This window comes from Canis aureus, chromosome 4, assembly GCF_053574225.1.
Source record: "Canis aureus isolate CA01 chromosome 4, VMU_Caureus_v.1.0, whole genome shotgun sequence".
Taxonomy (NCBI): domain Eukaryota; kingdom Metazoa; phylum Chordata; class Mammalia; order Carnivora; family Canidae; genus Canis; species Canis aureus.
In genome coordinates this window covers 82,953,908-82,981,092 of record NC_135614.1, presented here as the reverse complement: position 1 = coordinate 82,981,092, position 27,185 = coordinate 82,953,908, and the positions used below count along the sequence as shown (strand labels likewise).

The window sequence follows — 27,185 nt, the reverse complement described above, 5'->3', positions numbered from 1 at the left end:
ATTTTCCATTACAGGATTATTTCAGTCTGAAATCTGTCTGAACTATTATTACCTATAACCCTCAGTAGCACAAATGTCATACAAAAATAAGAAAATGTTATATTCTTTCAGATACTACTTAAGTGAATATGAACAAAACGAAATTACCGTACTGCTGATATGTTGGGATAATTAGCATAAGGATGGCCATGTTTTAAATTGGCTCAATTGATAATTTTTAAGTGCTCTCTATATGACCATTACTTTTAATATGACAGGTTTTTCACATATCAGAAAACAAAAACTCACTGAAAAAGAAATTCTTACCTAAATCACCATAATGATTTTGTACCCTTACCTGCATTCAACATCATTTTGTACCAAGATAGTGCAGGGAGAAACTGTTTCTTCCTAGGGAAAAAAAATGAAGCTGGAGACAAGGTAGTTGTAAAAACTTGTTTATTTTTTTTAAAAATAAATACAAAAATATAAATATAAAACATTAGCAGATAGAATTTGATGAAATGAAATTGCACAAACGTTTGTATATACCAGGTTGCAAATCACACCTACTGACACCACATATACGTTTTGTTTTTGTTTTCTTTTTAACTTAATGTACAGAACAGGATATGCCTTAAAATTCTTTTTTTTTTTTTTTCTTCTTCACCTTTTTAAAAAGCTTCATTGGCAGGGGGCAGGATGTGTATCTAAACAGAAGCGGCTTGTGTGTGAGGTGGCTCAAGGGAGAACTATCCTGTTCGTGTTTCTGAGATCATCTTTTATTTCTAAGATGGACAACACTGAATTTCCATAGCTTTGGCTCTTGGAAGTGATTAAAGAAAATTTCGTAGACAATTCCGTGGAGACATCCTACAAGGAGGGGGAAAAAAATAAAGAAAAAGATCAAGGTCATGAATGAACAGATGAAGAAGTCCATGGGACCAAAAAAAAAAAAAAAAAAAATCGTGTGCTGAGTGGCAGGAAGCTTCTGCGGACTGTGAGCTAGTGGCCGGCCGCGCCCAGGTCAGGAGTCCCGGTCGCTGTCCCCGCCGCCGTACATCTCCGCCAGCTTGTGGAACCGCGGGCCCCACTCGCGCAGGTAGTCGTAGTTCTGGTCGCTGTCCGTGGTGCTGGACTCCAGCGAGCTCAGCGAGTCGGCCAGCGAGTCGGTGCCCTCGTAGGCGTAGGTGGCCAGAGAGTCGTAGGGCGGCGCCGTGGGGTCCAGGTCGTGCTCCTTGAGCCTCTCGTGGATGAAATCCCGCACGTCCGTGTTGTCGGGAGCCGTGGGAGTCCTCCGAGGGATAAACAACGTCTCGGGAATAATATCCCGCCGGAGCTTCTTCTCCTCCACGGCCGCGGGGTTGCGCAGGGTGCCGATGTCGAAGGCCTGGGTGTCCTCCTCCCCGCCGCCCTCGTCGTTATAGCTCACGATGTTGTCCCTGATGTCCTCTTTGGACAAGATCAGCGGCTCTTTCTTCCGCTGTCTTTTCAGGGCTGCAAACAGTACGACTATAACTTGAAAAAATAAGAAAAAAAAAAAGAAAAAAAGAAAAAAGAAAGAAAGAAAGAAAGAAAGAAAGAAAGAAAGAAAGAAAGAAAGAGAAAAAAGAAAAAGAAAAAGAAGAAAGAAAGATAAAAAAAGAAAGAAAAAAAGAGAAAGAAAGAAAGAAAGAAAGAAAAGAAAGAAAGAAAGAAAGAGAAAGAAAGAAAGAAAGAAAAAAGAAAAGAAAAGAAGGAAGGAAGGAAGAAAGAAAGAAAGAAAGAAAGAAAGAAAGAAAGAAAGAAAGAAAGAAAGAAAGAAAAAAAAAAAAAAAGAGATTCATTAGCAGTGCACCTACAACACCAGAGAGATGAGGAGTGGAAGTGCAGGAGAGGAATGCAAGGGTTTCTGATTTATGTCTATGACCATCTGGGGGTATTTCTCAAATACAGTGAGACATTTTGTCTATTTTTCTTTTTCTTTTTTTTTTTTTTTCTAAGAACTGTTTAAACTTAGCTCCTGGTCGTGCAGACATTATTTATACTTTGCATTGAAGGGGGACATAAGGTGTTGCATGGAAAATAGACGCAAATTGAATTCGTCTTCAAGTAAAACAATTCGGGAGGACAAAAATAGGCCCGTATTTTGCACATCTTTAACACGCTATTTAAAAGAGGGCATTCTTGACAGGATATACTGTTGGTTTGGATTAAATGGCCTCGCTGATGGATTCACATAGTTGTTTTTGTTTTCTTGTATTGTTAAAAGAAGGGAGGGGAGGGTGACTTTCTGATTACAAACTCTTAGTTTAGCAATCTTTGAGGTTTTACATGGAAATATATATCACAATGAGACCAAAAAGAAAGTTGTCGGATCGCATGGTGACAAAGTGTGAATTTCAATTTCCACATTGAATTACCTATAGAAAGAATGAATGAACTTAGCTTGATCCATCTCAAACAACTGTAGATCCACGAATAGAAATGTGTATCATCCAGAAAGGACATTTCCCAACTTCCCTGAGAAGGTATCAATATTAATAATAATATAATGACTTTACTAATCATGATGGTGATAGCATAAAAGATAGGAGAATGTTAATATCAAATTTCCCCTTGGCTGTATTAGTTTCCCAGTCCTCATTCACTATCCCCAAACATTTTGGACATGATCCTTGAAAATTATGATTTGGGGAAACAGATGCGCATTTGATTAAACAAGGAAAGAGACAGAAAATATTTTACACCAGGTATATATATGATGAAATGCCTATATTTATTTAGCTTTTTTTTAGAAGAAACATTTAAAGGGTATGCGATTTATTATCATTATGAACTGAATGTGTCCTCTTAAAATTCAGGTTAAAGCCTAAATCCCCAAAGTGATGGTATTTGGAAGTGGGGTATAATTAAGTCATAGGGTGGAGCCCTCATGAATTGGATTAGTGTTTTTATGAAAAGAAACCAGGAAGAGGATTGGAGTCGTCCATGTGGGGATACAACATAGGCAGCCATCCTGAAACTAGGAATACGTCCTCACCAAATTTGGAATCTGTCAGTGCCTTGATTTTAGACTTTCCAGCTTCCAAAATTATGAGAAATACATTTCTGTGGCTTAAGCCATCCAGTCTATGGCATAGTTACAGCAGCGTGAACTACGAGAATTATATTAGTATGTGAAGGGCTCTTAACTTTTGTTTTCCCTTTTACTAACAGGACAGTCAGGCTATCTGCCTTCAACCTTGTGTAAAAGGGCAAACAAGAGACTTTTTTTAATTCAACAAAAAATAAGATTTTAATCCATTGGTAAGTATTCTTGACCTTCAAAGTGGCTAAAAAAAAGAAATAGGCTACCACGAAGAGAGGGAAAAAAAAAGCTTATTAAAGCCTTTGAGAAAATATGACATTTTATTTTGCTTAAGTTCGTATTTTCATGCACACACATAAATTTGTGATGTAAAGATTCTAAACCTTAGATTGTTTATTGTCAGCTAAGTGTTCTTACCCAGTAAAAAATGTTCTAATAATGAGGATAATGAAACCTACTATGATTGACTCCAAAATCCAAGTTCATTTTACTGCTTCTTCAAATGTCAGATACAATGTTTTTTGATTAGGGTCATAGGAATATGCACAATAGTTTTAAGATAATGCAACAGGGGAGTAAACTTAATCTGAGTTTTCATTCAAAAGCAGTTAAAAAGCAATTTGCTCTAGGTTATAAAATCAAGTGTTATTGTTGTAGGGAAAAGTAAACCAGGTAAAGGGCCATTTTAACATTATTTCATTGGGAGGGTAAGATACTGAGTGCTTTATCCAGCCACCATAAGATTAAAAACCTAGAAATAAACTTTAGATTTACTGAAAAACTATAACTGATAGCAAAATACTTTGCCTTGGATGAGCCACTACGCAATTGTGCAACTGTGGAAAACATTTTGGCTATCTCTAACTTTCAGTCTTATTATTTAAAAAAAGGTAATAACTGCGTGATCACATAAAATATTTTAATATAAACAGTATCTCATCATTAACTCACGTCTATCTTAAATGTTGAAGTCAACTTGAGAGAAGGTATTTGAAAAATAGAATTTCTTATTTAAAAATACACTAACATAAGGAATCTAGGAAATAATCACATTTTCCTTAAAGTTTCTTACCCAGCAGAATGATGATGCAGAGGAGAATGGCGATGAGGGCCCCCGTGCTGAGGCCAGCAGGGAGCAGCAGGGCTTCCGCGCTGCAGGACTGCATGTTGCCTTGGCTGTCACAAGCACACACTCGGATGGTCAGCGTGCCTGTGCTGCTCTGAATTGGGTAATCATTGTCTGATATCACCACAGGCAAGAGATAGGTACTTATTTCATGTCTATTGAATCCATTTTTTCTGGTTAAAATTCTGGCAGTATTATCTAAAATAAATTTTAAAATATTACCGATGGCTTGGGACAAGAAAGTTCTCTCATCCTGATCTCCACGCTTTGACATACAAGTAAAGAATTATTTATGTAAAATACAAAATTAATACCGATTTTCCTGTAGGATGCATACAATAAGATAAGAATCCACTGAAATAAGATAAATGAAATAGTTTGAGGAGTCTAAGACTGTCACTGCTTATTTACTAGATTTCCAACTTGTTCACAGATAAAGCTTTTGAAATGGTGGATTTTTATAAGTGAACATTTTCTGAAGACCACAAGGATAGTAGCATATTCTCAAAGTTTTCAGAAACCATAAATATGCATATCAAGAAAAAAATTACAGTAAATGTTTTTGTTTATATATGCATGTATGTTTATGCATGACACATACACATAAAAGACACATTAATCCAATAATCATGAAGAAAAATATGAAAGAATAAATTTTATGTATAGTTTCACCTTTAAAATCAATAATGCCCTCAAAACCCATCAAGAATCGCAATATATGAACAATGGCGAACAAGTTATTTATTTATTTATTTATTTATTTATTTATTTATTTATTTTAAAGATTTTATTTATTTATTTCAAAGAGAGTGTGAGCAGGGGGAGGGGCACAGGAAAGGGAGAGAGAGAGGATCCCAAGCATACTCCACATTGAGCACAGAGCTCAATGCAGGACTTGATCCCATGACTCTGAGATCATGACCTTGAGCTGAAATCAAAAGTGGGATGTGAAAACAAGACACCCAGGTGCCCCCAGCAAGTTAGTTAATGTTTCTGAACTTTGATTTCCATCCATTAGAATGAATACAATATATAGCTCAAAGTATTAGGAGAATAAACTGATGTAGAGTACCTCATAAATGCACAGATATAAGGATTTAATAAACATAAGCATCCTACTACCTAGTATATCACTATAGATATTTTCTTTCTTTGATAACTCACCCAGTATCCTTAAATGGACATTGTGTAGTTAATAAAAAAAAAAAAAAAAAGATTTCATCTAGTGCTCTATAATCAATATTTTTTAAAAAATCAATATGCACTTGGATGATAAATTCCTAAGCTGTTTTCCAATGCACTTAGTCTTCTTATGCCAATCCCGTAAACCTATTTAAAATGCTAATGTAGGAAAGGGAGTGAATTGGGTAATGGCTACATCAAATGGGGCAGGAGAAAATAAAGGGTGACAATTTCTTGCAGATATAGTAGTTGAATATAAAGCAGTCATTTCCTAAATTATTAGTAAGATGTTATTTCTACTACATCAGTTAATTATGCTAGGATTAGCCTAATTAAGCTGGGAAAGAAGATTAGCAAAATAGAGGATGTACATAAGCAAATTTAAAAAATAAACTAATCCTGATAATTTTGCAGATTTGACTTCTCTTTCAAAAAGTATTACAATAATTCTTCCATTTTCAAATCTACACTAAAATGAATATTTATATGCATATAGGCATATACTTTTATTTTTTTATTTTCATTTAAATTTTAGTTCATTAGCATAGACTATAATGTTAATTTCAGGTCTAGAATTTAGTAATTCATCACTTCCTTACAACACGTGGTGTGCATCACAAGTACCTTTCTTAATCCTCATCACCTATTTCACCCACCCACTCATCTACCTCCCCTCTGATAATCATCAGTTTGTTCTCTATAGGTAAGAGTTTATTCCTGGGTTTGCCTCTCTCTCTCTTTTTCCCTTTGCTCCTTTGTTTTTTTTAAATTTCACATATGAGGGAAATCACATGGTATTTGTCTTTCTCTGACTGACTTATTTAGCTTAGCATAATACTCTGTAGCTCTACCCATGTCATTGCAAATGGCAAAATTTCATTTCTTTTTTGGTAGCTGAGTAATATTCCACTTTATAGATAGATATAGATATAGATATAGATATAGATAGATATAGATGATATAGATATAGATAGATATGCATAGATATATATCACTTCTTTTTTATCCATTCATCAGTTGATGGACACTAGGGCTGTTTCCATAATTTGGCTATTGTAGAGAATGCTGCTATAAATATCAGGGAGCATCACTTTGAATTAGTATTTCTGTATTCTTTGGGTAGATACCTAGTAGTGCAATTTCTAAATCATAGGATACTTCTATTCTTTAACACTTTGAAGAACCTTCATACTGTTTTCCAGAGTGGCTGCACCAGTTTGCATTCCCACCAACAGTGCAAGAGAGTTCCCATTTCTCCACATCTTCATCAATACTCATTCATGATAAAAACCCTCCACAAAGTAGGTTTAGAGGAAACATACCTCAACTTAATAGAGACCGTATCTGAAAAACCCACAACTAATATCATCTTCAATGGGGGAGAACTGACAGCTTTTCCTCTATGATCAGGAACAAGACAGGGATGTCCTCAGTCACCACTGTTATTTAACATAGTACCAGAAGTCTTAGCCACAGTAATCAGACAACAACAACAAAAAAATAAAAGACATCTAAATCGGCAAGGAAAAAGTAAAATTTTCACTATTTGCAGATGACACGATACTCTTTGGAAATCTCAAGACTACCAAAAACTTGTAGAGCTGATAAAGGTATTTAGTGAAGTTGCAGGACACAAAATCAGTGTACAGACATCTGTTGCATTTCTATATACCAATAATGAAAGAGAAATTAAGGAATCAATCCTCCCAAATCATAAGATACCTAGGAATAAACCTAATCGAAGAGATGAAAGACCTGTACTCTGAAAAGTATAAAACATTGAATGAAAGAAATTGAAGATGACACAAAGATATGGAAAGGCACTCCATGCTCTTGGATTGGAAGAACCATCGTTGTTAAATCTAGTACCCAAAACAATCTGCACATTTAAAACAATACCTATCAAAATTTTTTTCCACAACTAGAACAATCCTAATTATTGGATTGGTATGGAACCACAACAGACTCTATAAATTATAAATTTATAAATTTATCTAACAGATAAAGCAACCTTGAAAGAGCAAAGCAAAGCTGGAGTCATCACAATTCTGGACTTCAACTTATATTACAAAACTGTAGTTCATCAAAATAGTATGGTACTGGCACAAAATAGACACATAGATCAATAGAACAGAACAGAGAACCCAGGATTGAGCCCCACAACTCTATGGTTGACAAATGTTCAACAGAGCAGTAAAAAGTATCCAACAGGAAAAAGACAAGTCTTGTCAACAAGTGGTGTTGGGACAACTGGACAGCAACATTCAAAAGAACAAAACTGGACTGCTTTCTTACACCAAGCACAAAAATAAATTCAAAGTGGATTTAAGACCTAAATGACCTAAATGTAAGACCTAAAAACCTTCAAAATCCTAGAAGTGAACACAGATAGTAACCTCTTTGACACTGGTCATAGTAACTCTTTCTAGATATGTCTCCTGAGGCCAGGGAAACAAAAGCAAAGATAAACTATTGGGACTTTGTCAAAGTTAAAAGCTTCTGTACAATGAGGGGAAACAGTCAACAAAACTAAAAAGCAATCTATGGAACGGGGAAAGATAATTGCGAATGACATATCTGATAAAGGGTTAATATCAAAAATATGTAAAGAACTTATAAAACTCCACACCAAAGAAACAGATAACCTCCCCCAAAAAACAAAACAATACTGCAAATAATCCGATAAAAAATGGGCAGAAGATAAGAATAGACATTTTTCCAAAAAAAAAAACATACAAAAAAAAAATAAAAAAAAAAAAAACAAAAAAAAAAACATACAGATGGCCAACAGACACGTGAAAAGGTGCTCAAGCTCACTGATCATCAGGGAAATATAAATCTAAATGAGATATCAAAAAAAATAAAAAATAAAAAATAAATGAGATATCACCTCACACCTGTCAGAATGACTAAAATCAACAACAGGTGTTGGCATATGGGTATATTTAGAATCTTTTTTTTTTCATTTAGAATCTTCTTGCCTTATTCTTTTTTAACTTTTCAAAAGGTTCTAAGTCTTAATTTTGCCTACAACACTTTTAATATATTGAAGAATAAAATGAAGTTTTACCCTAAACTTCAGGAATGAAAGAAATTCCAATCATTTTATTAAATATTCCAGAAAGTCATCATATAATTATGCTTTTGATCTATAAGTTAGGGAAAAGTGTGGGAATCTTAAGAATTATAAGCTCCAAGTGTGGTATCACAGAAGCAGAAAATTATTTTTTTTTAAATTGTTACCATAAAATTGAAGTTTGCTGAGATGAAGATATAGATAAATACAAGGGTATTTACTCAAGAAGAGCAATAAGGTGATGTCTAGATCATTGGGATTTCTTTCCAAATGCACCCAATAACAAAATAGTGAGTTTATACAGGAGTGGGTCATATATGCCATCTGACTTTAATGGTATTCTATATGGCGACATGTTCAGATTAATATTCATATGGCTTCAACTCTTGCTTTGAGTAACTCATAGAAGATCAAGAACTTTTCTGAATATAGGAAGATGGCACCACTTGTCAAAAATTAATTAAGATTAGCTTTGAGGTGTTTACCTAAATGGGAAATGCTGTGATAAGACTACTTCAAGTCTCTATTACCTTTTACAACTGTGAGGCGGTTTGTTGGGATCCACAGCTCGGTTTAATAGAAACATAAAACAAATTAAAATACACTTAGAAAGAGGTGTAATATTGACCATTCAGAACTTGGGATGTCCAAACTAAGTTCTGTATTTAGGATCCCAGATTCAGCAAATAAAATGATGGGTGTTGTTTTGCTGATATTCTTGTGAAACTGGACATCTTGTATCCTATCTGCCAATTCTATGCTAATTTCTCCCATCATGATTATCTTAGATGTTCAGAGGGATGGAAAACAGACATTTCAGACAGTACGATTTGGTAAACAGATGTTACCAGTGGATGCCTTCTCTTCCACTGTTTTGTGCAGTTTCTGAGATATCAAATACTTCAAATAACAATTGGGTTAATGTAAAACTATCCATTATCTGAACCTTCTTTCTGATATTTTGAAGGTGACTTAGAGGCCATAGAGCGATCTGGCTCTGCCAGCATATACACATTGTTATGAAAGTATTATAAATATGCCAATGTAGCTATTAAATTTAAGAATAACTATATCTACACTGACTCTAAGACAAGTATGCCTTTTTAAGGAAGATCAGCTGATATAATTAATTTAACATAAATTTATGAAGGGGAAATGAGCTCTAACTACACACTTTTGTTTAGTCTAGAATAATTACCATATTTTTTTAAGAATTAAGTTGTTCAAATTTTTTAGAATAGTAACTGTTTTCATATTATTTCCTCTAAATTTTTTGTCCTTTTTGGGAATGCAAGAAATATACAATGTTGTTGTTGTTGTTGTTGTTGTTTATCACAAAGACATTATAAAATTCACATATTACCCAGAAGATAGTGTATCTTGCCCTTGCAACTGCCTCTGCACTTAAACCTGTCACAGGCTAATACTTCTATTTCTTCTAACCCATATCCCATGCATTTTTGGTTTTGGTGAATCTGTTGCTGCTAAATCTCACTGAAATTTGCACAAGGGCTCACTGAATTATTCATTTCTCTACCCTGTTGTCCGATTATTTCCAGCCTTTCCAATGTTTTCAAGATTCAACCTTTTCATTTGTATTCACATTTGAAACTTCTCTCAAGTATCTATTATTTTGAAATTTAAGAGAATGAACACTGGCAAGCAAGAAATTAATATCTCATTAATATCTGATGAAAACAACATTTTGTGACACAGATCAATACATTAATACACCATACAAATGGTAATTGTTGCTTGGGGGAAAAGCTCTTGTTAATGTCACCTTAAATCATAATGATGATGTTCTAAAATTTACCTTCATTATCCTGGACTGTGAAGTTTGGATTGACAGCAGCTAAACTGAAGAAAAATTTCTGTCCACCTAAAGGGTCATCCTTGTCTACTGCACTTATAGTCTGTATTAGCTGCAGAAAAGAAAAAAGAGCGTGTGTATCAGGCTTCCATGAGTATAATCTGCTTTACAATATGTAATTTTTTAAGATTCAATTTTGCCTAAATTTAAAGCAGTTGATTTTCCTCCTTGTGCATGTATCTTTGAATTATTCCACCTCTTTTATTATTACTTTGATTTTTTAAAAAGATTTATTTATTTAAGAGAGTTAGAGAATGTGAGAGAGCAGGAGCAGGATGCGGGCAAAGCAGAAGCAGACGTCCCTCTAAGCAGGGAGTCTGACCTGGGCTCTATCCCAGGATTCCAGGATCATGACCTGAGCCCAAGGAAGACTCCCAATTGACTAAGCCACTCAGGTGTCCCAGAATTGATACATTTTTCCCCATAATTGTGGCAACCTGTTTTATTGGAAATGAGTCAAAATGAACTTGTCTCCAGTAGAAATAAAATAGCTAGTGTTCATATGTAGAGACAGGGGAGATGTTTTTACCTCCTTCTTGTTGCCAACTTCTGATTTCTATTTTAACACGTACTTCCATGTATAGGGTACATATACATATGGATATGGATACTTCCATATATGGATAGATAAACTGTAATAACTTCTTACAGATATGGGTAATGATATGGCCATTACATTCTCTGAAATTGTTCAGGTTTATAAAAATAAACTGAAATTATAATTTGTAATCACAATTGAAAATGCATATTTTTATGAGATAATTACATTTCCTATTTTATTTTACTTTATTTTTAACGATTTTATTTATTTATTTATGAGAGACACAGAGAGAGAGAGAGAGAGACAGAGACAGAGACAGAGACATAGAGGGAGAAGCAGGCTTCATGCAGGGAGCCCGAGGTGGGACTGGATCCCGGATCCCAGGATCACTCCCTCACCGCTGAGCCACCCAGTCATCCCTCATTTCCTGTTTTCAAAAACCATTACCTCTATGTTTAAATTTCTACAATTTTGTGTCTATATATGTGCTAACATATAAATCTTAATGGTAAAAATATTTAAACATAGAAGTCTTATTAAGTCTACTATCTTTCTTGATGTTTCATTTGTCATTTTTAACCTTCAACTTGTAAATCACTATTTAAAAATAAAATCTTTTAGACTGCTCAATAAACAGACTAAATACTTTGACTTTAACAATGTCCCTACCTCTCTCCCTCCCTCTCTGTTTTTTGTCTCTGTTTCTTGCTCTCCTTTCTTCTCAATATCTCCTATATATTATCCATTTCTTCAACATCATAGTAACAATATTATATTTTTACAGCTTTATTAATTTAGATATAGCATTTAAAAAGACTAGATTATTTCATATATATCTAAACATTGATCTGGAAAAGTTTATCTAATGGAGGGAAAATTTAGAAAACTACTGTGATTATGGCTTTCCTCTTATCAAAAGTGAAAACTATCAAAGAATGGAGAGATTTTATAGATAAGCACAATTTTTTAAAGGGAAGACTTAAACATTATGATCTCCTTTAATAATAATGGTTCACTTTATTTGCATTGTCCATAAAACTACAGTTTTTAAATTCAATATATGTATGGGAAAAGGTTATTTTATAAAGATCATCTCTGATTTATTTTAGGATAAGAGACAATATAAGAAGTTATCTGGTAACAAAGCAGAAAATGCAACACCTTATATTATAAGCAGATCACTTCTTTGAGCATAATGATTAATATTATACAAATTTATATGTATCATAGAGTTGTGTACTTATTTGCATATATATCTATTTTATCCTTAACTTATATGTATAACATTTTTTAAAATGTTTTGCATATCTTAATTTTGCAAGAGAGCTTCAGAAGTTTTTAAATTTATGTATTGATACCTATATAAATGGTCAAATTTATGCTTAACTAAAAGGAATATGCTTAACTGCATTGGCTTATTTAACGTGTGTCAATATTTGTTTTTTTTTTTAAGATTTTGTTTATATATTTGAGAGAAAGAGAACATGAGAAAGAGAGAGATCACAAGCAGAGGGGAGGGAATAGAGGGAGAAGCAGACTCCCTACTGAGTAGAAAACCCAATGCAGGAACTCCATCCCAGGACCCTGGGATCATAACCTGAGCTGAAGGCAGACACTTAACTGACTGAGCCACTAAGGCACCCCTGGTGTCAATATTCAATGAAAATATTTTTTTTCGATATTTTGTTGATATAAAAAGAGATTTCAAATTTAAAATGTTATATAATTATAAAAAATTAAGAAATTATTTTAACTTTTCTATATTTAGTTTTCTTTTAAATTACCTTATAAAATAAGAGTGTGGCAAATTTTAGCTACTCCCAATTTAATTATAACCTTACCCACTTATTTCAAAATGATACGAGAAATAATATTGGATCATACAAAGGTTAAGTGTTTATCATCTTGGAATAAGCAACTGAAAAAATTATTTAAACTGTGACTAATGAAATTTTAGTGGTAATTTAAAATCATATAGAAAGCAAAGATTTATTGCTAATGGCTTATCTAGCCAATAAAAAACCAAAAATAGAAAATTGTATAAAAAGTATTAACTAATACCCTTAAGAGGTACCAATGAAGTTATAAAATCATTTCTCAACTGACTTGTTTATTGAGCAGTCTAAAAGATTTTATTCTTAAATAATGATTTATAAGTTGAAAGTTAAAAATGACATAAATGAAACATCAAGAAAGATAGTAGACTTAATAAGACTTCTATGTTTATATATTTTTACCATTAAGATTTATATGTTAGCACATATATAGACACAAAATTGTAGAAATTTAAACGTAGAGGTAATGGTTTTTGAAAACAGGAAATGAGGGATGACTGGGTGGGTCAGCAGTTGAGGGAGTGATCCTGGGATCCAGGATCCAGTCCCACCTCGGGCTCCCTGCATGAAGCCTGCTTCTCCCTCTGTCTATGTCTCTGCCTCTGTGTGTGTCTCTCATAAATAAATAAATAAATAAATAAATAAATAAATAAATAAATAAAATCTTTAAAAATAAAAATAAAATAAAATAGGAAATGTAATTATCTCATAATAAATATGCATTTTCAATTGTGATTACAAATTACAATTTCAGTTTATTTTTATAAACCAGAACAATTTCAGAGAACGTAATGGCTACATCATTACCTATATCTGTAAGAAGTTATTACAGTTTATATATCCATATATGGAAGTATCCATATCCATATGTATATGTACCCTATACATGGAAGTACGTGTTAAAATAGAAATCAGAAGTTGGCAACAAGAAGGAGGTAAAAACATCTTCCCTGTCTCTACATATGAACACTAGTTATTTTATTTCTACTGGAGACAAGTTCATTTTGACTCATTTCCAATAAAACAGGTTGCCACAATTATGGGGAAAAAACCACTTTTGATGTCCAGTATTCATTTTGATGTCCCATATTCATTTTGAGCATATGAAGAATGTCCAGTATTCATTTTGAGCATATGAAGAATAAACACAGATAAGTCATTTATATTTCATCTCCTTAGAGATTATATAATCGGTTTGTATTTTTACTAGGCTATTCTAAAATAACATCAAATCAACTTGAGGGCTTTTTCAGTGATCATGCCATAATAGAATGTGGGATTTTGTGGGGAATGTGTGACACATGGATTTTAAGATATTTAAATAAGAACACCGGTCACTAAGTTGTAATGTTTTCACTTTTCCAGTAGGAAAAAGTGTAGTTAGGTAAGTAACTAAACAGTGTTCTGTGGAAATATGTAATAGGATATTTGAGGTTTGACAAAGGCCTAGAGCTTAGATACTACCTGTGGGCAAATAACAAGCAGCACTCCTCCCTGGGGAGACTCTCTGTGAAATGTGTGAGACTGAAATGCTACTTCCTTCCATAAAGATTAAAAATTATTAAAATATATTTTGTTGACTGAAGGAATGTGGTATGCATGAGGGAAAACGAAAGAAAAATGTAACGGCCAGTCTTCTCTCCTTTCCCAAGGGACTCTTTCTGAGATGGAAAGGATGGAGAGTCAAGTAGCCTAGTTCAGGCACAAGAGGGGACTGTTAATTTACATCAATTTTAAGTTGCATCTTTTCCAAGGGGGAAAGTCTCCTATCCTTAGAGCACGAAATAGGCAGAAAAGAAAGAGAAGATGGCAACTAACTTTATCTGTCTTCTCATTTTGTCCACACACCAAATGAATGGAATTATTTCCTATGTTGTTGTTCAAAGTGCTACTTTTAAACAGTACTTAATTCAAAGGATAATTGAGTGGGTTGAAATACTCTATAAATAACCAAAGTACCCCCAGAAGTCCTAACAAGCTCTTACTGCCTTAGAAGGGGGGGAGACAGAGTTAACAGTAATGTCAAGGAAGTTAAAGGAAAGGACTTTTTCCACATAACCACCTTGGTTTTGCACATAACCTGCTAGGCTATTGTAACCTAGAACTCCACCACTGCAGAACAGTTTAGTTTAAGCAACCATTTATCGGCCTCTGAGACCAAATGACATAGAACAAACTGATCTTATTAAAAATAACTTCTATTGGAAACTATTGCACATTCAGCCAATTACATGAAAATTATTAATCATGTTATTCCTATCAATTTGTCAGAATAGATTACTTTTTAGATTAGAATTGTCTTTGATTTTGTCATTTTTCTTCAATATGCTAACTGGTTTTTTAAGTCCAAAAAATATAAAGTTACTGAACCAGATTTAGTTTTTTTTTTAAGAGGCATAAGAAAAAAATCCCTTGTTTTGTATATTTTGAATACATTCAGAAGTCAGTATTTAAAATGACTTAAATGCTTTGAAAAGATATCTCTTGAAAATCAAATAGAATAACTATAGAGGACGCAATGCATGCGCCAGTTGTAAAGTGGGTAATTTATCTCTTAGAGAAAAGCCTTCAACTTATATCATGCTGAGCCTGCCAAGCAGAGGACTATTTGGAATGGTGTTTTCAGGGCAAACACTGTTTCATTAAGAAGTAGGTCGGAAGTAGCTTTGTCATTTAAATATTCCAAATGAAACATTTCTATAACATTTTCAAATAAAAAAAAATGAATCCAATTGCAGCAATTTCACCATTTCAAACAATAGACAGGCTATTGAATTCCTGTTAGAATCTTCAGAAGGAAGAATTTGTGTTATTCCACAACGTAATTTGCATAAAAATGTAACAATGACATTGATGTTTATAAAGAGCATCAAGTGATGTCAAAACACAATACAGTCTTGTGATGGCTCCTCTTTCTTTAATAAAACACATTTGATTCCCAATTATTATTTATAACATGCAGCTTCCTTCTGTGAAGATAGCACTCAAACCAATTAAGAGCATTTCTTTCAGCCATATACACTGGAGCTTTTCAAACAACAAAATGAGTCCACTGAGGAAAAGACTTAAAGAGTTATAAACAAAGCTGATGTAGGAAGGTTTCAAAGGACGAAAACGAAGTCATTAAGCACTCTAAGTGTTGCTATAATGATAAATATAAGTGTAAATCTAAGAGTGAATCTTGCACGCCCTGCTTTGAAATCATTTGCATACATTGGAATATTGATGCCACGTTTCGCTGATCCCATGTATCTGTGTCTGTGTTTCTCCTAAATTCTATCTCCCATCTCTTCTAGGGGTTCTCAATATTTACCTAAAGAAACAGCAGAGGGTTGGTTTTTTTTTTTCCCCTCTTTTTGTTTGCGAAAATGTAAACAATGAAAGCTTTTTCTTCTTACTCCTTAACTTTGGTGGCAACAATAACATCTTATATTTTCTTCAGAGCTTCACAAAAGAAATGTGAAACTTGCTATAGTGTCACTTAGAACATTTTCCAACCCTAAAAATATCAGATTTTTTTTTTTAATTATATTACTGGGACTTAAAGGAATATTTTTTATCTCTGTTTACTCATCCTTCTTAAGCCTGGGAAAAGAAAAAATTGAATAAGCCTTTACAATCTTCCGAAGCTTTTAAGTCCTGTGGGTGCTCACCTGCCCTGGTCTGGCATTTTCACATACAAAAGTGTCATAGAACACAGCAAATTGTGGGGCGTTGTCATTAACATCCAAAATCCTCACAAAAACAGCCACGCGAGTCATCTCTTTGGGATTGTCTAGAAAAGGGAAAGGAAAAATTCGTTTAGGAAGACACATTTGTGTACCAGAGTTAATTTATGTAAGCATTTTGTGGATATTAAGTGCTCACATAAAAATAAGCATCGTGTTCATTCTACCAACATAATGAGCAAATACAATAAAGAAAATTACTACAGAGCCTAATTAAGTAGTCATAAATTCAGTTATTATTGGCCTCAAGAGAACTACTATTATTTTGGAAAATCTTATAAAAGCACAATCCAGTGTAATTGAGTTCATATTGTATTTGTGTCCTTACCGTCTAAACATAGGAAAATGAACAAATATTTATTAAATCTTTGTCGTACAATATTATATTTTTTTTACTAAGTTTGTGGATGAAGAAATAATTTTAAATAAACTACTAACTTGCCCACGGTCATTAGCTCCTAAGAGGTAGTTGTTATATTACAACTTATCCTTTTGACTACTTTAATCACGAAAAATATTCCAACAGCTACTCTAAACTCTCTTTATGGAAATTTTAGTATATAGCTACTAATTTTACAAGTTGGGTGGAAATTTACAGTAAAATGTAAGGCTTTGAATGTTTCAGTAATTGTTATTGGTACCTTGTCAACAATCCAGGCTCAATTTTGTATAACAAAAGTAGCTCAATAGCAACATTTTGATATCAACATAATGATCAGGATTTTTTGTTTGCTACAAATACTTAAATTGAGTATCAAAGTTTTCACATAAAATATGCATTAAGAATTGTTTTGATTTGTAAATGGAAATTTAAAATATAAATGTCTATTTAGCTTAGTCTTGGGTAACAAACTTGTATTAATCGTAATGACAGTATCTCCACAATGGGATTTTCTAGACACTAGTATTGATATCTGAGAGTGTTTTGACATCTTAAATTCAGGTTATATTTATCAGCCTTTGTGATATCAAAATCTGAGTCTTTGGATATAGTTCAATTTTTGTGCCGACCTCAGCAAAATCAAACTGAAGTTCAACAGCACAGGAGAAAGGAGGTAATTAGCTAAAAACAAAGCGAAACAGAACAAAACAAAATAACAGATGAGGTGAGGGACAATAGCAATCTTACTAAATGGCCTTTACTAACATGGGTTATGGATAGTATCAGTTACCCTTGTGAAATTTAACGACTTTCTAATTTTACCCATGTAATTTTCAAATACAAGGGTAAAAAGTATTGTTATACACAGATAGGGAGTATATTACTATTCAAAAGAATTATTTCTCCTCTTTTCTCTCCATGTAATTATAATATTACTAAAATAATGAAATCAGCACTTTTAAAAATACTGTGTAAGAACTGATTACTCATCAGGGTAAAAACTAAATCCACAAGGATAAATGGGCTTACAAGGTTGAAGTCCTACGAAGGGAGGCAGACATAATTCTAAATCCATGAGAAGTGTACTTTCTGCCTTCCATTTTTCAAGAGAAACTTTAAAAGACACCCTTTATTTAACACCCCTTTCCATTCTTAGTCTTTTTCACCCATATGCGTTCCTTTCCCAGGTTCTGATTTCACATTTGCTAATGGATTGTGGCCTATTGTTCATTTTTTAATATGGGTTGAAGAGTTCAGACCCTGGAGCAGAACAGAGATGCTTGGATTCCCAGATTCACCACTTACTCCTTGTGTGCCCATCGGCCAATTTACTCCACCTCTCAAATGCCTTAATTTACTCAATATAAATCAAACTGGAACTTCTATGGCGTTATTTGAAAAATTAGGTAAGTTAATGTATAAAACTATCAAAAACTATTATCAAATTATTAGCGTGTATTAGCACGTAATACATGTCACCTATTATTACTGAGGTATCTTTATTGTCACTGTGACACCTTTTGCATTTTCTTACATTACTTGAGAGCTTATGCTCTTTTACTGCACAATAAAAATAACATTAATTAGTTTCCCTACCATTCATACAGATCTGAAGAGAACTATATTTGGGGAGAAGTGGAGAAAGGAAAAAAAAAAGGAAGAAAAAATTATATCCCAGTCTTTTCCTACCTCCCCTAGTCCTAAAACCAGTTACAAATAGCCAGAGTTCACCTACATGGGGTTCACCTACAAATGAACCCACAACCTACCTAGAGCTGCACAGTTGCTATGGGTGTGAATGGTATGATTCTTGCATATTTCCTAGGATGTGCTTTTCATCTCCTTATATAGTCAGCAGACATAAGCAAAATATTTTCCCTCAATGTAGAGTCTGGACATAAAAATAACTCTCGTTGGTAGCACTTCACTTTCTAAGTATGCCACAGAGGCCAAGGGAAGCAGAACAATTTCAGATTTAAAAAAACTACAGTCAGTCCTTTCCTTGACACAAGAGGAAGATTCTCCAGAATGGTAAGATCCTTCCATATTTCCTAGAATCAGCTTTTTGCATCTCCTTATATAGTTAGTGGGCCTAAGCAAAATATTTTCTCTCAATGTAGAGTCTGGACATAAAAATAACTCTCGTTGGTAGCACTTCACTTTCTAACTATGCCACAGAAGCCGGGAGAGGCGGGACAATTTCGGATCTAAAAAACTGCAGTCAGGCCTTTCCCTGACACGAGAGGAAGATTCCTCAGCTTCTTTACAGATAACTCAAGCCTCTTCAAATCAAATGCTAAATCCACAAGGATAAATGGGTTTGCAAAACACCGGGCCTAGCGTCACCTATTCAAACAACAGCGCTTACACGAATCTTTTTACTGGTAGATGCTGCAGCTTATGCACAAGTGAAACCATAAGGCACTGCAAGAAGCATCATGGTAGGCGGCATATTAACCACCTGATTCTCTCAGAGCCATCCAAGCACACTCTACTAATAGCAAGAATGTATCAGCAATAAGGGATCTTATCATGTGAAAGCGTTCCTATGTCTACACAGGCCTTCCCATATCCAAGAAATGGAAAGCTTAAATCACTATCTAGAAATCCAAGCCTTTTAGAAAGATGTAACTCTTCTACCTGCGAAGGCCAAGAATTTCCACTATCAAGGAACTAGGTATAGGTAATGGAGCTCTTTGGCCATAAACTTTGCTCTCCGTATCCCAGGATGTAATGCAATGATCATAGTAAAGTTTTCAGATGTGGTGAGAGGAACTCATTAGTTTCTACAACGGATTTCTACAATCCAATTGTGACCTTAATTTTAGATTTTGTATTCTTCAAATGGCATTTAAAAATATTTTTGAAGAAGAAAAAGAGAAGTTATTTCATGGTATAATGCACTAAATAATTACCTGAGGTGGTACTAGCCGTATGATGTGATATACTGCTGTGGAATGTAGAATTAAACTGTTAGAGGCAGGGCTTGAAAACGCATTGGTAAGAAGTACATTTAAACATCCTTCTGCCCCGCTTAGGGCTTGGCGTAATGCATGCTCACCACAAACCCAGTGCTTAAAATCTAGTAAAAACAATTTCCTATATGCTGTTTCCCTCTCTCCCTTATCCATTTAATACCCAGAACAACATAATGGGCCTCTGACTGCTTGTGGCTTGGCAGGTAGGCATTTCCAGCAGTTACTCCATAAATTGATTTCACTTAAGGGCAAAAAATAGGTTTAGTTCTTAAAAAGAAGAACGTAATTGGCTTAGCTTTTTACAGAATTGTAATTACTTCAACTAGCTTTAGAACTTAAATTTCTCAAAGTATCTGAAATGGAAAATGCAATTCCTAACTCATTAGGCTTGAATTAGGATCTTGAATCATGCAGAGAGCACAAACAACCATGATTCTGGAATGATCAGATTGGACCCTGTCGGGCATATCTAACTGTGGTGATATGGAGATAGATAATAGAAATAAAAGCTTTTCTTAAAAGAAAAACGAAAAAAACAAAAAACAAAAAACAAAAAAACCCACAACTCTTTGGTTGGCCTTAAAAGGCACAGCCATTTATATCTCACGACGGAAAAAACTGGGTCATATGGGTGGTGGAGGTAATCTGTATTTCAGAGCCAGATTTAAGGAGAAAGCAAAATCTTTGAATTCGTTGTTAATGATCTGCTCAGCTTAGTTCCATCCTTCTGAGACTTTTGATGACTTGGCCTCATCATCCTGCTTTCCCAATGCTGGAATGGTGGCTTCAAATAAGTTGACCTTGATGTGCGTTTGTCGATTCAGCCTAGCGCCTCAGGTCTGGAATGTATGGGCTTAGTTTTGCAACATGATTCAGTCCCTATTAATGCTTCTTTTAAAACATAGTTCAAGAGTTGCTTTACACCAGTAAATCACAGAACAGGAATTAGAAACCACGGACAGGTTTGCATGCGTGGACAAAGGGGCTTCAGAGGCACGTGCAATTGTACAAAGCCTCACCATGAGGAGGGCCTCATGCTTATTTTAAGGCTCTGCGGTTGCCATGTTAAATGTCTGAGTCATTTTCTACCAAGAGGTCTGACATTTCTAGTTCATAATGGGCTCCACAAATTATGTGGCAAGTCCTGCGATTGGGCAGTAACCTTTGCAATTAGAGACAGATTTGATTTGAAGCCTGGTTCTGCCTGTTATTCCTTGGATGGAATTTTATAAATTAAGTGTTGAATTAAGTACTGGATCTAGAAATAGAACGACTAGCTTTAAATCTCAGTTTTACTACTTCCGGCATTGTGACTTTGGGCAAGTTACCAAAACCCTTTGGAGCCTTAATTCCTTCTCTGTTAAATAAAGTCAATAGAAATATTAGTAAGAAAATTAATATGAAATTCTTAGACTAATACCTGGCACAGAGTGCTTAATATTAGCTATTGTCACCAATACCTTGGTTTCCTAATCTGCGAAAAGGAATAATACTACCTACATGTCTGTTGTTAAATGGTACACGCCCAGCATTTAGCATTGATGTTATAGTGCCCATGTAATCAATCTAGTGTATGTATTTTCCCCCAAAGAGGATATCTTTACTGCCTAATTCTAGACAATTTTTATTAGTCAATATGAAATATTGATTTGGGATACCTGTAACTATCCTTCAATATATATAGAAACTACTGAAGTATAGGTGTTGAGAAGCCTTTTTTTTTTTGCTTGAAATCAATGTTTTATTCTTTTTTTGTTCAAGATTTTATTTTATTTTTTATTTTATTTTATTTTATTTATTTAAATAAATTTATTTTTTATTGGTGTTCAATTTACCAACATACAGAATAACACCCAGTGCTCATCCTGTCAAGTGCCCCCCCCAGTGCCCGTCACCCATTCACCCTCACCCCCTGCCCTCATATTTATATTCCAGTTAGTTAATATATAGAGTAGTATTAGTCTGAAGCCTTTTAAAAACTTAAATTAAAATTACAGTTCATGTGTATAATGAGAAGAAATTATTTTTAATAATAATTATATGTTAAGTATTATAAACATGAAATTCATCTTACTGATTTCAGCAGCTATAACAGTAAGATTGTGCCATTGAGATAGTTCACGGTCAAGTGGCTTTGATGTATAAAGGGATCCATTTCCAGAATGTATGTTAAAGATCCTGTCAAGGTCGGTATGGCGATCCAAGGAAAATCTGAACATTGAAAGCAAGGAGAAAAACATGGCAATATTATTGGTTTGTGGGAGAAAATGGTGCAATGCAAACACACGCACAGTAACCATATAATAATTTCATAAATGCACATAGTACTGATGTAGAATGAGGATTGTTTCATTGATTTATCACACACACATGCACACATACAGAACCCTCACCCTCAACATCTTTACCTTCCTCCTCTTCCCAAGGCATGAGCTAGCACTTTGTTCAGCATTCAAAATGCTGACCTTCTAAATATCACTATCTATTGCCATATTCAACTAGATGCTGGGAAGCTGTTTTTTTTTTTTTTTTTTTTTTTGGTTTTGTTTTCCACAAAATAGTTGGCATTACAGGTGGTTACATTACCAACAACTTGACCTAGTAGTTGAAAATACTGTTAAGGAGTTACTGTAAGGATTGAATGCAAAAAAGCATTCCCCGAAGCAGAGTCGTTTTCTTAGTGCTGAAATTGGAGACATTAGTTCATCATAGTAGTAGATGATCAATGTATGATGATGTTTAGTGACTCCATGGCATATACCCATGGAGCTTCAGTTTGTTAAACACATGTACCATTAAAAAAATGTATACATATTAACTAGAGATGTTTTAAAACAGAAAAGTTTAGGATAGGAGTTTTTATACATTTGTACCAAATAAAGTCTCAGGGGGAAAAAAGAAAAGTCTTAACATATGTATAGAAAACAAATTATGCTGCAAATTGATTAAAGGCATTGTGTTGGGGGATCACTCTAAAGCCTAACACTGGGTTGATCCATCAGGTTGCTCTAGTTGAAATAAATCTCATTATTTGGATTATTTGGGGGAATTGTCAGGCAAGGTTTAAGATTGAGGTTATACCCCTCATCACTACCTGCCATTTCACAGACCTAGTGGCTTACAAATGCTTTATAGTTCCTGAGTAAGCAAGCATAATCCTCAAGTTATATTTAATGCTCCATATTGAAAAAAATAAACAAAGCAAAACAAAGATGACAGGTCCAGGAGTAACATTCAGTAATGGCTTATCTTTTCCTAAGCCACAACCTTCATTTTTTTAAGGAAAATTCTATGAAATATTATTTTTAAATTGTGCTTTGTAAGTAATAATACAAAATAAATTTTAAGGAGCCCTAAAACTCTTCTCTCTTTTAATGTTCCAAATCTGTATGATATTTCCAAAAATCAGTTGAAACCAACAATCCTTATGATGGGTTTTGAATAAATTGCATTAAAAGAACAACTTAAGCTGTCAGTACAGCTAATGCGATTTTACTTTGGAGGACTGCTTATTTTAGATTTTTATTTTAAATCAGTTGTTAATGGAACGGATCAGAAATTAACAAATCTCCTTAATAAGCCCTAGCCCTCTCTATTAACACAACATGAATGCAGTTTTGCATTCAAACCACATATCTTACCATTCACACATACATTTGCAAAACATCGAATCTCTGTATCTGGAATAATTCACAAATTCTGTCTCAAGTTGACAAAATGCCTTTACTACTGAAAGACTCCATGTAAATTTTACCTCCTCCACCCGCGTGTTCCATGATTACCTAAAGTAGAAGCTTATTTATCCCCTTCCATCCTAAGGTACTTGTACCATTCATCACTAACTACAATATTGAAAGGTATCATTTACCACATTGTATTAGGAATTCATTTCAACATCAAAATGTGAGTTACATCTCAAAAAGGAAATCAAACCCGAAAAGACCCAAGCATCATTCTTGAAATGTGATAGGCACTTGTCTCATACTGAATCTTCTTCCTTTATAGACTGAGAACTCCTTGAGAAATACATTACTATCTGATAGGGGATCCACAAATATTTGTTAAATGGAAAAAAGAATAATTAAATTCTTTGGCATTTTGGCAAATAAGTTTCCTTATTTTTATAGAAATATGACATGAAATTGCAATAGGCAAATCAATATAAATCATTATTGGGCTTGTCAAATCATTTTATGTGTCTTTTGTTTTATTTCTTATAATTTGGTTTAAAAGCTAATGACAAAATTTAGAGGATTATGTAAAATTATCTCAAAGATAGAGAGATCTTGGTTCTCTTTCAAACATTATATAATTATATTTTCCAATTTTCTATTGGCAAATAATTTTTGCTAATTTTCATTCTCCTTTTTAAAATCATTTTCAGAACATTTAAGTAAATCCCTTTGATTATTGCATTAACAACCATAATATGACCTAAACAATTTATAATATGTCCAGTATTATCATTTTCATAAATAGTAAAGGTATTTTATTTCTGATTTTATATATATAAGTATATATAAACATATATGTATAAAACCTGTATGACCTATCAATATTAACATCCAAAAACATTCAATTGGATTTTCTACATCAAGTTAACGTAAATTCAATCCTATGAAACTCTTACAGCATAGATTTTGTTATTAATAAGCAATAACATCATTAATTCTGTTACCATATAGTATACATAAATGGATTCTTTCCTTAGGCTTGATTAAATATTTTATTTTTGCTTAAAAATCCTACAGGCATATTTTGACCTATAATAACCATCAGTGTATAAGAGGATGCAAAATCTATTACATTGTTGGAGAATATCTTTATATTGCCACTTTAAAAAACACTGGATTTAAATGGAACTCTTTTTAAAAATATTATATTTCATTTTAAAAAAAGCCACTTTAAAACCAGTAACACAGAACATAGCCTGTTGAGGTCACTTAGGAGAGCGATGCCAAGAAAATGCTTGGAAAGTACTGAATAGGTAAAATTAAACATGTATATTGGTTATATAAAAGCTTGAAAATAGAATTAAAATGTTCTGTAGTTATAAGTAAAAAAAAAATAAAAAATAAAAAAAAATAAAAGTTTGAAAGGAAAAAAATACCCAAGCAATACAGCAATTTCAATGAAGACAAATGGACTGAGGAAGAGGCAATTATGGGGAAGTCACGCTGACAGCTGGGAACTCCACATGATTACCATATATGTAACCTGTGATGCTCTCTGTGAAAATAAGAAAAGGTAATCTGAAAGGACATAGATGGACCCAGAGCGTATAATGGTAAGTGAAATAAGCCAGTCAGAGAAAGACAAATACCATATGATTTCACTCATATGTCAAATTTAAGGAACAAAATAAATGGACAAAGAAAAGAATAAAGAGAGACAGACAGATAAACCAAAAAAAAAAAAAAAAAAAAGAAAAAGAAAAAAACAGACTCTAAACTACAGAAAACAGAGGGTTCCCAGAGGGGAGGTGGTCAGGAAATGAGTGAAAGAAGTGAAGGGGATTACGAGCACGCTTGTCTTGGTGAGCACTGAGGGATATACGGACGTGTCGAATCACTGTTCTGTTCACCTGAAACACGTAACACTGTGTGCTAACTACACTGGAATTTAAAAAAAAAGCATAAAAACAAAACAAAAAAGAAATGTTTAGATAAAATTATATACATCAAATACTAATTTTCATATATAAAACATGACTTCACTTGAAAATGTGGCAGATCCTGGAGCATTTTTAACTTTAACGAGTCAGAGTCACATGACATATAAAATTAGAGATTCTCGACATTTCGCTGTTGTATACTTCGGAATCAGAGAAGAGTGTGCTTGGAAATTGTTGACTATCCCTTAAACGCTTACTTGACTTGTCCATGGGGAGCAAGGGGGAGAAAATGAACCTGTTGAGAATAGGGAAGCAAATGAAACCCAAAACTCATGATGTACTAACGGTTTAAAATGAATAGTCAATAGTTTGATAATCAATATTATATATCTGTATAATATACAGATAATATAATATCTGTATAATATAAATATCTGTATTACTTTTAAAAGGACAGAACAAATGCCAATAAAAAACTTTTGAAAAAAAAAAACTTTGAATCTTTCTCATTTGTATGCATTTATTACATCTCCTACGTTTTTAGGCTGCCCTAAGAGAGCAAAGCGAAGCAAAAAAAAAAAAAAAAAAAATTGAAATTACTCTGATCTTTCTATAATGCTTCAATTTTTAAAAAAAGTATTTTTGGGATCCCTGGGTGGCGCAGCGGTTTGGCGCCTGCCTTTGGCCCAGGGCGCGTTCCTGGAGACCCGGGATTGAATCCCACGTCGGGCTCCCGGTGCATGGAGCCTGCTTCTCCCTCTGCCTGTGTCTCTGCCTCTCTCTCTCTCTCTCTCTGTGACTATCATAAATAAATAAAAATTTAAAAAAAAAATAAATAAAAAAATAAAATAAAAAATAAAAAAAGTATTTTTGGATAAAGACAAAAAAAAAACAAAAAAACAAAAACCTCCCCTTCTATGGTGGTAGTCTAAAGGAGTTTCCAAAACGTGACATAACTGCATTGTAACATTGTTGTAATTATATTCTTTCTATTACAGCTCTCAACTTCACACAGTGTTTGACAACTGAAAGCCCAAATAACGAGACTTGGTTCCATTGTCGCACAGGTGCCACAGTGCCCTTCATCTGTACCCAGGTCAGAACAACAAATATGGTGAAGAGACAGATGATACAAGCTAGGTTTTAGGCTAAGAGGCTCCGGCCCCCAAACATTCAGAGACAATCTAAACACTTGCGCTCATCAGATTTACATACCCCTTACAGAGAGACTCATACATCTCAATGCATTAAATGCTATAAATAGATGTTCATGATCTCTCTATTTATTTTAATTCCCTTCCTTTCATCTCCAACATAGGCATAATTACCTAATGGGGCTAGAAGTAGAATCTGGGTCCCTTGCCATCACAGTACCAATGATCGTGCCCACTTCAATATCTTCGTGAACTTCAAACAGGTAGGAGGATCTGCTAAAAACAGGTGGTTCATCCACATCTTCTACAGAGATTTTTACGATCGTCGTGTCTTTAAATGGTCCCAGGTAATAAAACCGTGGATCCACATGGGTGTTTTCTGCTTCAACCTTCAGAGTATAAAGTCTTCGGCTCTCATAGTCAAGTGGCTGTATAAGTAAATAAATCATCAAATTAGAGTGAGGGAATTGGATTATAAGTCCCTTTCAAGTTCAAACCCCTTTGAGTTCTATTAAGTTGTTCATTAAGTGTAAACAATTAAAAGGAATCAAAAATAATAAGATAACCTTTAACCTATCAGGTTTCAATTTTTACTTTTCAGGTTCTCAATGTGTAATATTTCAGAACACAGGAAGATTAGATTTTTA

At 33.9% G+C, this 27,185-nt stretch overlaps 1 protein-coding gene across 3 annotated transcripts in view; it reads right to left on the bottom strand.

Annotated features, from left to right (window-relative positions):
• Positions 1–421: 421 nt before the first annotated feature.
• LOC144313063 (cadherin-10) overlaps positions 422–27,185 on the bottom strand; it is a 175,545-nt gene continuing 148,781 nt past the window's right edge. For 2 of the 3 annotated variants that reach the window (XM_077896361.1, XM_077896362.1), the window contains exons 7-12: positions 26,713–26,966; positions 21,845–21,981; positions 16,336–16,457; positions 10,250–10,358; positions 4,122–4,373; positions 422–1,497 (exon numbers count right to left, since the gene is read on the bottom strand). In XM_077896361.1, coding sequence (XP_077752487.1) covers positions 1,007–1,497; positions 4,122–4,373; positions 10,250–10,358; positions 16,336–16,457; positions 21,845–21,981; positions 26,713–26,966 — 1,365 coding nt within the window. In that variant the 3' untranslated portion in view covers positions 422–1,006. The remainder of the gene's footprint in view (positions 1,498–4,121; positions 4,374–10,249; positions 10,359–16,335; positions 16,458–21,844; positions 21,982–26,712; positions 26,967–27,185) is intronic. The other variant, XM_077896363.1, reaches the window with a different exon arrangement.